The 13,043-nt window shown below is 38.6% G+C and overlaps 1 protein-coding gene across 2 annotated transcripts in view; it reads left to right on the top strand.

Annotated features, from left to right (window-relative positions):
* The window catches only part of RNLS (renalase, FAD dependent amine oxidase), a 331,811-nt gene that overhangs the window by 302,212 nt on the left and 16,556 nt on the right, over nucleotides 1-13,043 (top strand). For both annotated transcript variants that reach the window (XM_049854970.1, XM_049854971.1), the window contains exon 6: nucleotides 5,609-5,784. In XM_049854970.1, coding sequence (XP_049710927.1) covers nucleotides 5,609-5,784 — 176 coding nt within the window. The remainder of the gene's footprint in view (nucleotides 1-5,608; nucleotides 5,785-13,043) is intronic.

The following is a 13,043-nucleotide window of genomic DNA, read 5'->3' as shown; positions in this document are numbered from 1 at the left end:
ATATAAACAAACATTGACTGTATAAAACAAAACAAAAGAAGTAAAATAACCCTGGGCAATGAAAATATATAAAATCAGAGTTAAGGTAGTCAAAGGTTCTTGTATTATTTGGGGGAAGGATAAAAATACTGGTTAACTTTTGATTTTAAATTTAATGTGGATGCTTAAAGGTGTGGGTATCCCTTAAAAATACAAATAAACTATATAACTTCCAAACTAGTAGAAGGAAAAAAATGGCAGAGGTAAAAATGTCTTAATCAGAAGGAAGGCAAAATTTAAAAATTAAAAAAAGAAAAGGAACAGAAAAAGTGGGTCAAGTAAAAAGCAGAAAATAAACTAAGGTAGAAAAACATTTCTAGATGTAAAGAAGTTCGTTAGTATCAGGGAGAAGTACTATAAAAAGTTCAGGTATTGGGAAGCTAGTGACAGCGCTTCAATATAAAAGCAGAAATTATCAGCACTAAATGGAGAAATAGGCAAATTTACCACTAAAAAAAGGAGAGATTTTGAACATTTCTCAGTAACTGACTTAGCAGAAAAGAAAATTAAAGAATTTGGTAACTTAGAACTACAAAATTAGTAAGCTGGTTCTAATGAACTTAGTGTAAAACATCTAGAAAATTCTATCCAAGCACATATGTGACACTTGTGAAAACTATGGATAAGGCCATTCAGCATATCTTGAAGTATCATGCAGAGCACACTCTCTGACTCAACACAATTGAGTTAGGATTTGTTTTAAAAATGTCTTTAGAGTTGGATATTATTTTTTGACCCAATATGAGAATCTTTGTCTTTAACTAAGCAAGTTTTAACCTTTTAAAATTTATTATTGCAACTGATATGACTGTGGATCTGAGGTAGCTAGTGTGCTTATTTCAAAACAAATTTCAATTTCTGTTTGGGGAATAGGTGGCCTCAATAACTTTTGATTTTAAGTATTTAATGTGAAAGTCTTCTGTAAATTAGGTGCCGCATTAGCAGTAGGTGATAATGCCACTGCTACTGTTCTGGCTGATGCTGCTGTTATTATCATCTTCCAATGCCCTGAACCCCACCCAAAACTGCAGACTAAAAGCTTGCTCTGCCTGCGGCCAGGAATAGTCTGCCACTATTCCTGGGGTGTTGATGTGATAATCAAACATCAGTGCTTTAAGAGAAGGCATTTCTGCTATCCCTTCCTAAAGCTGCTCTTTCTTCAGTGGAGAGGCCAAAACAAGAATATTATGTAGGAATGCTTTACATTTTTGTAGCACTTTCTATTTTAAGAAAGGCTTTTATGAGTTCTAACCTGTTTAATCTTCATAACAGCGCTATAAGGTAAATAGTATTATTCCCTTTTAGTTGATGGAAGAAAGTGAAGCCTGACAGATTAAGTTGATCAAGACCACGGACTATTAAGGGGGCAGGAGGGGATCAGGGGCTCAAATACTTATCTTCTGACTCTAAAGCCATTGATCTCCCAAAATAAACAAATAGTTGTCAACTTACTATGAACTTTACATTTAAAATGCCAAGAGGAAAGAGCTATGCTTGTTAAATTGAATAAAGTAAAGAAAGAAACAAAAAAGATAGCATCATTACCTTCTCAGTGACCAAGGAATAATGATTATACTAAACTTATGTTCTCAGTCTTGTTAACATGTTTGTGGCTTTTTATAATATTCCCTTTCCAAAGCTTGGTCACATTTAAACTCTGGCTCGCTGTTTGTATTTTTGGACTTTAGTTTCTAAAAATACCCTTTAACTTGGGGATGGATGGGAGGGAGGGGGCTATCCCCAAAGCCCATTGTTTCAGGTTGTAGCTATTCAAATTTTAATCTGAATTCTCTACAATTTTTGTCTGATCCCATTAGCTGTTAGAGAAGTGCAAATCAAAACTACAATGAGATTCCATCTCACCCCAACAAGGCTGGCATTAATCAAAAAAACACAAAATAATAAATGTTGGTGATGTTGTAGAGAGACTGGAACACTTAATACACTGCTGGTGGGAATGTAAAATGGTACAGCCACTTTGGAAATCAATTTGGCACTCCCTTAAAATTTTTTTTTTTTTTTTAAAAAGCTAGAAATAGAACTACCATATGACCCAGCAACTCCACTCCTTGGAATATACCCTAAAGAAATAAGAGCCTTCACACGAACAGATATATGCACACCCATGTTCACTGCAGCACTGTTTACAATAGCAAAAAGTTGGAAGCAACCAAGGTGCCCATCAATGGATGAATGGATAAATTATGGTATATTCACACAATGGAATACTACGCAACAAGAACAACGATGAATGTGTGAAACATTTAATAACATGGAGCAATCTGGAAGGCATGATGCTGAGTGAAATTAGTCAACTGCAAAAGGACAAATATTGTGTGAGACCACTATTATAAGAACTCCAGGTAAAGGTTAAATGCAGGAGAAAATATTCTTTGATGATTATGAGGGTGGGGAGGGAGGGAGAGGGATGTTCACTAACTAGATAGTAGACAAAATTTTTTTTAGGTGAAGGAAAGGGCAACATATAATGCAGAGATAGTACAACTGGACTAAACCAAAAGCAAAGGAATTTCCTCAATACAACCAAAAGCTTCGAAAGCCAGGGTAGCAGTGATGGGGGTTTGGGGGCCATGGTTTCAGGGGACGTCTAGGTCAATTGGCATAACAAAATGTATTAAGAAAACAGTCTGCATTCCACTTTGGTGAGAGGCGTCTGGGGTCTTAAACGCTAGCAAGCGGCCATCTAAGATGCATTATTGGTCTCAACCCACCTGGAGCAAAGGAGAATGAAGAACACCAAAGACATAAGGTAAATACGAGTGCAAGAGACAGAAAGGGCCACATAAACCAGAGACTTCATCAGCCTGAGACGAGAAGAACTAGATGGTGCCTACCTACCACTAATGACTGCCCTGACAGGGAACACAACAGAGAATCCCTGATGGAGCAGGAGAACAGTGGGATACAGATCTTAAATTCTCATATAAAGATCAGGTTTCATGGCCTGACTGAGACTGGAGGGACCCTTTGATAGCGCAAGATTGGAGCCATTCCCAAAACCAACTCTACAGACAGAGATTGGCCTGAACTATAAGATAGACAATGATGCTGGTGAGGAGTGAACTTCGTGGCTCAAGTAGACACATCCAGACTACGCAGGCAACTCCTGTCTGGTGGCGAGATGAGAAGGAAGAGGGTTACAGTGGCTAGTTGAATGGACACAGCGAACACAGGGTGGAGAGGAGGAATGTGCTGTCATTAAGGGGAGAGCAGCTGCAATTGCAAGGCGGGCTGTGTGTGGCTTTTCATGTGAGAGACTGACTTGATTTGTAAACTTTGACCTAAAGCATAGTAAATGAGTTTTTAAAAAAGTTTTGTCTGATTCCAATAAAAACAAGTAGCCAGGTTGTTCTCTCATTTCTCATTGTTATGCAAGGACTATTTCATTTTAGATCTTAAATTTCACTTTTTATTGCTCCTTGGAGCGGATGGCTAATGTAAACAATAGAAGCCTGGCAATGCACCATCACTGGCCTTCGTGACTTTACGAGTTCCCCCTAGAACAAATGGCTGGGTCAGTGCAACTTCGTGAGTATCCTCAGCACGCAGCTAGCATTCATTTTCCTTTGAAGCTTGCCATAGATAAGTCATCTCAGAGCCCCAGCTCTCCTGCTTCAGAATGCTGACCCAGTAACTTTCTCTGTCTCTGGGAAGATTTGGTACCACATGAAAGAGGAGTAGCATTGACATTCTCGCTGGCAACAAGCCTCCTTGAATTTATTAACTGATAACAAATAACACCTCCTGAGGCAGAATGCAATAGGTTTCTCGCTGTGGTGGTTTACGGCGAAGGAATTTGAGATTCTGTACTCCTCCGTACTACCTATAAAAGCCTTCACTGAGAGGTTAAATGTTGATCATTCAAAGAGACAGTCCCTCTGTTTTCTCTTTCCACTGTCCCAGCCTCTGTGAGGTGAAAACGGTAGACAAGCTGGCTTACCATTTTATTTACTGCACAGATGCTGAAGTCAGATCTCCCACCTCATACAAGTGAAACTCTTTGGAAGCACTCACTTCACTTTAAAATGCTTTCAGCATTTTGGAATTTTCTTCCCTTGTGTTTTGCTGTAAAATTCATTAGCCAGAGTTCTCTGAGCCGAGAGCCATAGAAAAATGAAGTACTTTTACAGGGAAAAAAAAAAACAAAACTCAAATTTGGGCACCTCCCAGGCGGTCTTTTCCCTTGGCGTATCTGTTTTACTGCCTGCATTCCCATAGCTAACAGTTATTAAGCACCTACTCTGTGTCAGAAACTGTGCTGAGCGCTTCATGTGTGTTATGTTATTCAGTCCACACTGTAGACTTACGTGGTGGGTACTAACTAATTCTCATTTTATTAAAAAAAAGAAATATAGAGGTTAAGTGGGCAAATAACAAGTAAGTAGCTTACGTCATTCAACCTTTTTTTTCTGTGTAAAATTGTACAAAAAAAATCGCCACTGAGTCAAGTCTGACTCGAGACCCTTTGTGTTGCAGAGTAGAACTGCGGAGTAAATTGCCAGGTCTTTCTCCCAAGGTGCCTCTGGGTGGGTTCAAAGCACAATCTTGGTGAGTAGTCAGTTTGTGCCATCTAGGGACTCCTAAAATTGTGCAGACCTGCCTCAAACAGATCACTGTCTTAGTCTTCATAATCGCACATTAAAGAATTTTCAGAATTAGGCTTGTAAACGCCTCTCAGTGCCTTATACGACTTTATTATTCTCCTCTTTCAGCAGGGAGGAATACCCACTTGCATATTATACTTCATGCATTTCACAACAACTATTGTTTTCCTCTCAACTTTAAACTTTTGCATGATTTAAACAAATAATAGTAATAGGCAGACTCTTGTTAACATTCTTTCTGAGAGGCTTTCAACTTCAAACTACTCGATCTCCTTACATTCTACTAAAGGGTGAAAGCTACAAAGCAGACACTCATTATTTGTAATTATGAAAATATAGCAAAAAAACAAATTTAAAATAGCTCCAAGTTATGAATGAGGCAGACTTTTATTTTTAACGCTGCTTAAAATATAAAAGAATATTATGAGGACAAGCCTGTTTCTAGAGAGAAGCTTAATTAAAAATAATAATAATTTTATTCTAGCATCAAGGTAATTTCAACCAAGTATTCTGCAATCCATTTATTGAACATCTGTTTTGTTCACAGAAATTTAAAGAGAATACAGACTATGTATAAGAAACGGACCCTGCCTTGAAAAGCTTGCAAAATAGTGCATGAGAGAAGACGAACATACCAAAAAAAAAAATTTAATTACACCCAAGGCAGTACGTATTAAGTGCTCTTCTAACCCTCCTGCCAGTTCTTTGTTAAGAGCTGACAATTGATTTTCTAAGTACGTCTTGAATCTGTCCACTTCTTCAAAGCAGCTTGATAATGAATTTCAGAAATAGCCTAATTTTATGCTCCAGAGACTAGAATATAAAGTTATTTCTCCATTTGTTGCCAGATTATTGTGATCGATCCTTAAATCTGGGTTGAAATGCTAGAAGATACTTTCATGTTACCCACTGAGATGTGTTTTTATGTTCCTTTTACACTGCAGAGTCTCCAGACGTCGGGCCTTCCCTAGTGGTTCACACCACTGTCCCATTTGGAGTTACGTACTTGGAACACAGCACTGAGGATGTGCAGGAGTTAATCTCCAGGCAATTGGAAAGCATTTTGCCAGATTTGCCTCAGCCACTTGGTACGAAATGCCAGAAGTGGAGATATTCACAGGTAATCAAAGAATCCAGCGGCATGAGCACGGCTATTTTCTAAATAAGACAGCAGAATTGACTTTACCTTTTTTCATCCTTTGCCACTCGATAGCAAAAGAAATTAACAGTGTGATCTTTGGAGCAAATATGTATTTGCCTAACATGTAAATACAAACTTCTGCACATTTTATTGTCCCTTTATTTCTCAACAATATGTGCAGACAGTTTTCCCCAATGTTTTGTTCAAATTCTACCATCTCAAGACCGATACACTCTGAAAATTTAGGGTTTCCTAAAAAGCAGGTTATATATCAAAATGCAGCTGTTTCTCTGGGGTTTTTTGAAATCAGAACTGTGGTTATGTAGAAACTGTTACAACCTCCTGAATTTTTGCAGTATGTCCAATTAACCTTGCCAGTGTATTCTTCTACCACAATTTTCATGTTTATTAAGTTCCCTCTTTGGTTTTGACTGCTGCCAGCAGAGTTCTTTGAGAGAGAAAGACGAGGAGCTGCATAGAACAGCTAGTTGAGCTGTTTCCTAGGGTGAGATAGATCTACTGCTCCACCAGTAGCTCTTTGTACTAAGCATATGTTGGCTTTCCTGAAGATCTCTACATATTCCAAAGGGAGTTTGTGGGTATTTGTAGAAAAAGTCTTTTGATCTGTAAACTTCATCCTGAAGTCATTTGGAGGCAATGGAGCAAAGGGTAGAAGATAAAAAGAAGCAGTAGATTGTCCATTTTTTCCTGAGATTTCTGAGCCTAGTGATTAAGGGACTTATCAGCACTATCGAGTATCCATCACGATTGGTTAGAAACTTGGTTTTGTGGGAAACCATAGCAGATTTTGTATATTTTAAAGGTCTTTCCAATATCAGAGGAAATGGTAAATTATTTCCTAAAATACTGCAACACGTCTGTGTGTTTACCCATTATCTTCTCGAGTTAAATTATCTTGTGAACCTTTGGGGGAAAATATTTACTTAAACATGTCATGGTCACTTTAGAAGTCTTTCTTTTTCCCTTTTAAAAGCTTTGAAAAATCTCAGCAAATTGCATTTAATACAATTTTAGTTTGGGTCAGAAAAGACCACGGGGAGATAATTTTGTTGATAACAATTTGAAGTTAAATGTATTACATAGCAACTTTCTTTAATATTTATACATATTCCTAAAAAGAAACAGTAGTTGATGAAGTTTTCTCTTGTACCTTTCTCATAATTAGTTATCTGAAAAAAAAAAAAAGGTTAAAAAATCTATTTCTTAAAATTTAATGTATTAATAAGAATAGATTTGTCCTAACCACGAAATGACCTATCCAAAGTCGTAAAATATCACAAACTCTAATAAAAGTCTTTGAACACAATGTACATCCAAACCCTAGCAAAGATTTTTATTGCAGTTTGGATGTTCTTGCCTGAAATTACCCTGCTAGCATTTACAGCTCTGTAGTCAAGGAGTCTACATTGGCTGCAAAGCCTGAAAGGGAGTAAGTTGTCGTTCAAATTTAGAAGTTTCCACTTTTCACTATTTATATACTTACAGTACCTTGAGCATCATTTTATAGAAAATTATAACATTGTCATTTATGGCAGAGATCTTTCCTACATTGTGTTTGACCTTTTTTTTTCTTCCTTCTCATACAAACCACATGACCTCAGCCAAAGTAATAGTGAAGGTCTACAGATGCGATACATTTAAGTAGTTAGTTTTCAGTTACCATTTCTAAGAAAACATTTCACCAATGCCTTTAAGAGGTCCACCTTCACCTTTGGAATTTAATATAAATGCATGTGCCCCTCTTCCCTTGCCACCCCAGTACTTGCAATCCTCCTTCCATAAATTCATGTGTATGTGTGTATGAATATGATCTAATCTAGTGCTTAAAGTGAAAGGAAGGATGGCATGGGAGCAGGAACATAAAATAAGGAGGAGCAACGAACTGATTTTTAAGTTTCCCTCATTTCTTAGTAGAGGTACAGTACCATAGCAGAGAAACCACCCAACACTCCTCCCCATATTTTCTTCCAGCTCTGGTCCAACCCTACTTTCTTTTTCTTTCCCTTCTCCACCTGTTCTGTTCCACCTAAACCTTCTCCTATTTTTCCACATTCCACTGCCTTTCTTTTCTTTCCACTCTGAGAAACAAAAGATAGAGCCCGTTCAAACTTTCCTGTTATGAAACCTTAGGTAGAGCATAGTTTTGTTACCCCTGCCCTGAGCAGTAATGGGTAATGTAGTTCGTGATCCTAGACCCCTCAGGCTTGACTCTTTCTCATCTTCTTTACCCCCTTATTCACTTTTTTCCCTACCTTTTTCTCTTCTTTTGTGTATGCTGACACCCAGAAGAGGGAAAAAGGTGAGAGAGTAAGGGAGATAGTAATGACGAACCTGGCTAGGGCTGGGTGATTCAAATGTGTGATCTCATTTAATATCAACAGCTGTCTTATGAGACTGTAACTTTAACCCACTATAGGGTAGAGAGGAGTCTGTAGGTGGTTCAAGGGGTTAACACATTCAGCTGCTAACCCAAAGGTTGGAGTTTCAAGTCCACTCAGTGGCACCACAGAAGACAGACCTGGTGATCTACTTCTAAAAAATTAGCCGTTGGAAACCCTATGGGAGCACAGTTCTGCTCCGACACACATGAGGTTGCTCTGAGTCGGAATCAACATGAGAGCAAATGGTTATTTTTTATAACAACGAGAAAATGAAGCTTCAAAGGGATGAAATAACCTCCCAAGTTCGCATGGTTAGTAATGGCAAAACCCAGTCTGTCTATCAAGTCCTCCTTTCCTCCTCTTTGCTCACTCTTTTTCCTGTGGCTACTGTACCAAATGACTACATACTTGGTGGCTTAAAACTAAACAAATTTCTTATCTTACAATTCCGAAGATAAGAAGTTCAAATTGGGCCTCCCACCCACTGCTGTTAAGTCAATTCCGACTCAGAGAGACCCTTTAGGACAGAGTAGAACCTCTCCATAGGGTTTCCGAGGCTGTAAACCTTGACAGAAGTAGACTGCCACAACGTTCTCCCACAGAGTAGCTGGTAGGTTCAAACTGCCAGCCTTTCAGTTCGCAGCCAAGCACTTTAGCCATTGCACCACCAGGACAATATGTCTCACTGGGCTGAAATCAAGGTGCCAGCGGGGCTGAGTTCCTTTCTGGAGGCTCTAAGGGAGACTCTTTTTCCTTGCCTTTTCCAGCTGCTAGAGGCTGCTACCATTCCCTGGCTGATGACCACTCCCTTCCTTCATCTTCAAACCCAACAACAAGGAGTCAGGTCTTCCTTACATTTGCATCAGTGTGACCTCCTCTGCCCCTTTCTTCCACTTTTAAGGACTGTTGTGATTACATTGGGCTCACCCGAATATCTAAGATGATCTTTCTATCTCAAGATCAGATGATGCGCAACCTTAATTCTCCATATCCATGTAGCATAACATAGTCACAGGTTCTGTGGATTAATGTGGACATCTTTGGGGGGCTGTTTTTCTGCCTATCACACCCTCCATTCCCCCATAATTTTCAGTAGATCCTTTTATGAGTCAGTGTCTCCCACTCCCCTTGTAAAACCTCTGTGGAGAGCATCAGTCCTTTAAGAATCAAGTCCCTGTTAGGGAGTGGCTAGTAAATCAGAAGAAAGGACTGGTGGTCTACTGCCCCCAAATCGACTACTTGAAAAGCCCTGTGGAATTTTGCCCTGATGCGCAGTTCTGCTCTGACGCACGTGGGATCGCCATGAGGCAGAATCAAATCAACAGCAACTGTTTTTTAGTATCTGAAGGAGATAAGAGGAATATTTTGAGGGAAGGGAGTTTCTTGTTTCCCTGGCATTGCTCTCCCATGGCGATGGCTGCCTCTCATGTCACATATCCACAGTGGCAGCAGTGGAGTGAAGATGTTTGTCATTTATTCATTCATTTATTCAGTAAAGCACTTAATGAATGTCTGCGACATGCCCAGTACTCTACTCGTGAAACCCCCCGGGTTAATATTTGGTGAAGGCCTTCTCTAAGATCTAAACTGAATCTTGTCTTGAGTAAGATAATGGTACATTCTTGTTTGTGCTGCTCTTAGATGAGGAAAGGGGAGGATGAAGAAAGTGGCATATTTGACTTCGGAGCCGCTTCTGTGCCTCCCGTTTTGGTTTGAGTAAAACACTTGAGTAGGTAGGTGGATCAGTCTTGGCAAAGCAATGACAGATTTTTCACTCTTCTCAATTCCTCCCTTTTGCAGCTCTTCCTCCTCCAGTTAATGTAAGTTGATGCTTAGGCTGTGATGCATTGAATCAAGTTTCTGTAACAAATATGGTATTTTAAACCTTTCAGCAGATGAATGATAACTGGAAACACCTTTTGCATTTACCTTGATGGGCATTTAATCAGTTCGGTAGCCCTCAATACTCTCACCACTACTATTCACTGTGTTTTTCTTTGTTTCAGTGTCGATCATGATGTCTTTCTCAAACTAATTATCTGATTTTCTTGCAGCTTTAGCTGTCAGTTTCCATATCCTTATTCAGTTCCTGCAAACATCAGTGGCCATTTTCTCTATTTAGCATAAACATGGATTACTTTATTTGAAAAAAAAAAAAAGATCACCAAATGAATTTTCAAGTACCAAGGTGATCAGGAGAGGAATCTGGGGGGAAAGTGAGGTGATGAATGAATACATTGGTATCTTTGGGGGAAATCAATTGATTTGGATGGGTCTGTTAGGCATATGGAGCCCTGGTGGCACACTGGGTAAGAGATACGACTGCTAACCAAAAGTTCGGCAGTTAGAACCCACCAGATGCTCCTTGGAAACTCTATGGGGCAGTTCTACTCTGTCCTATAGGGTTACTGTGAATTGGACTTGATTTGATGGCAATGGGTGGTTTTATTAGGCTTATACAGTAGAATTAGAAATTAAAAATCATCTTTTAATTACATTTTTTATTTGGCTATTTCCCTGACACTGTGCCTTTGTTCTCCACAAAGTTAGTTTTTTCTTTATTTTTTGAGGGGGAGATCATGACCTGTTTAAGAATCTGATGAAAGCTATGAATATTAATATTCTTATAATTTAAAAAAGTATATGTACACATAAATGCAAAAATTGCTTATAATTATGAGGATTCATAAACAACCTCAAATCCTTCCATGAATCCAGTGTTAGGAATACCTGCTGTAAACATTATACTCATATAATCTGAATAAATCAGAGCCCCTCATGGCCTAGTCTTGGCATATTGTTACAGTCAAAGAAACAGTCCAACACCCAAAAGAAATTTAAAGTCGTTCCAATCTTTACCACTATCTCATACAGAACTTTAAAGAATATCCAAAATCTATCATCCTCAGGAGTTCTTTTTGCAGTCTCTGTTCTCATTTCATTGTGTATCCTACTTCTGGAAGCCCCTTCAAATCCTCTCTTCCCACCCTTAACACTTAATTCTCCACAAAAGCTTTTCCTGAGGGTCAGCCATGTGGGCTCATCTCTTTTTTATTCTCTTTCCTCTCTTCACCCTTCACTTCAGTCTCTTCACTTTCGACTATATTCTTCTTCTCCTCCTCCCTCCCTTAGACAAGTAAACCCTTTCCTTCTTCAATACAAGGTCTCCATTTTGGCTTCCTTAGATCTTCCCCCATTGATCACCTCAGTTGGCATAGTACTGGCCAAGAATTAGAAGGAGTAAGACAGGGGAAAAAGGGAAATGTGAAACAACTTCAAATCAGAATTTTCTTATGGGTTTGGGTTTGATGGAAGAGAGGAGTGTGCACAGAGAAGAGATTGAGACCATCCGTACACTTATATTATTCCCTCATGAGATTATTTCTGGTGGGCCAAGTAAAGAAATTTTGTCATTGAAAGGTCATGTGGTATTTGATACTTTAATTTCCTTTATCTTTCTATGTATTTTCTATTGTTACCCTCCCTCATTTTCTTCTTGTAGGTAGATTGGAGCTGGAAAGAAGTGACTCGTTTCATAAATCGAACTTACGGTAAAAACTTGATAGGGATGTTTCAGAAGGGCTGATTCAATGCCAGGGGCAATGACACTCAGCCAAACCCAAAAGGCACTGCTGAATAGCATTAGAATGAAGTGAGGTAAACTAATGGATCAATACTGACACAAGGAACTTGGGTCAGTTGGGTTTTTTTTTTTTTTTTTTTTTTTTAAGTTTACAGATTTTCCAACATTTTGCCGTTTATTCCTAAACCAACTTACACATTTAACAGCGTTTGGTAACTTAACACATTTATGCCATGATTCAACATTTCCTGGCATGAAATAATGGCCACAAGAGTCTTCTTACCTATGTACCATAAGTTTACAGTGACTTTTGGAGAGCCAAAACAAGCTCTTTAGGATAGATGGACTGCCGCATGACCCAGTCTAAAAACAGCATGAAACCTAGCAGGTGTCAGTCCTAACCATTCCATTGAGTAATCTCCCGCCTCTTTGTCACTGGCACATAACTAACTAGTTGCTCCTATTTATTTTGAGGTTGTTACATATGTGTGAGATCATCAGCTGAGAAATTCCGATAACGGAATTAAAGATGGACTGTCACAGTTTAATTGAAGTTTATATGGGCGGATGTTTCGCCTTTTCACAAAATTCCATATTATATGAACTAGTAAATGTTTTTAACACATACAAGTTTAATGAAGTCATTTTTTGTTAAGTACTCTTAGGATTTACTCTGCCATGTTTTTGTTATCACACTTTTTCAGAACTAATTATTTTAAACAGTACTACTTTATAGAAGACTTTTTAAAAAGGAGTCTGTGTCATGTAGTCCTGGATAAATGTTATATATATATATTCATCTGCACCCGATATTAATACTTAAAACTAGATGATGGGTACTGTAAATGGAGTGGATACCCTAAGAGAATTAGGCCCTACTCCAGGACTATTCCATAAATAGTACATCTACTAAATCTACTTAAAGTAGCTACACAACTAACAAAGTGTAATTCACAAGAGCTATTTATACCCACATTTTATGAATTTATAATATATACCCATGTAATTGGAGTCCTGTGGTGCAGTTGTTAAAGAACTATGGTTGCAACCAAAAGGTCAGCAGTTTGAATCCAACAGCTGCTCGTTGGAAACCCTATGGGACAGTTCTACTTTGTCATGTAGGGTTGCTGTGAGTTGGAATCGACTTGTTGGCAACGGGTTTTTTTTTTCAGCCCTGGTGGTGTAGTGGTAAAGAGCTGTGGCTGCTACCAGAATATAATCATTCAGTACATATTTGTTGAACTCCTACTAAT

This window comes from Elephas maximus, chromosome 16 (assembly GCF_024166365.1).
Source record: "Elephas maximus indicus isolate mEleMax1 chromosome 16, mEleMax1 primary haplotype, whole genome shotgun sequence".
Classification (NCBI taxonomy): Eukaryota; Metazoa; Chordata; class Mammalia; order Proboscidea; family Elephantidae; genus Elephas; species Elephas maximus.
Note: the sequence above shows the minus strand (reverse complement) of the source record. Positions and strands in the feature narration are given on the sequence as shown.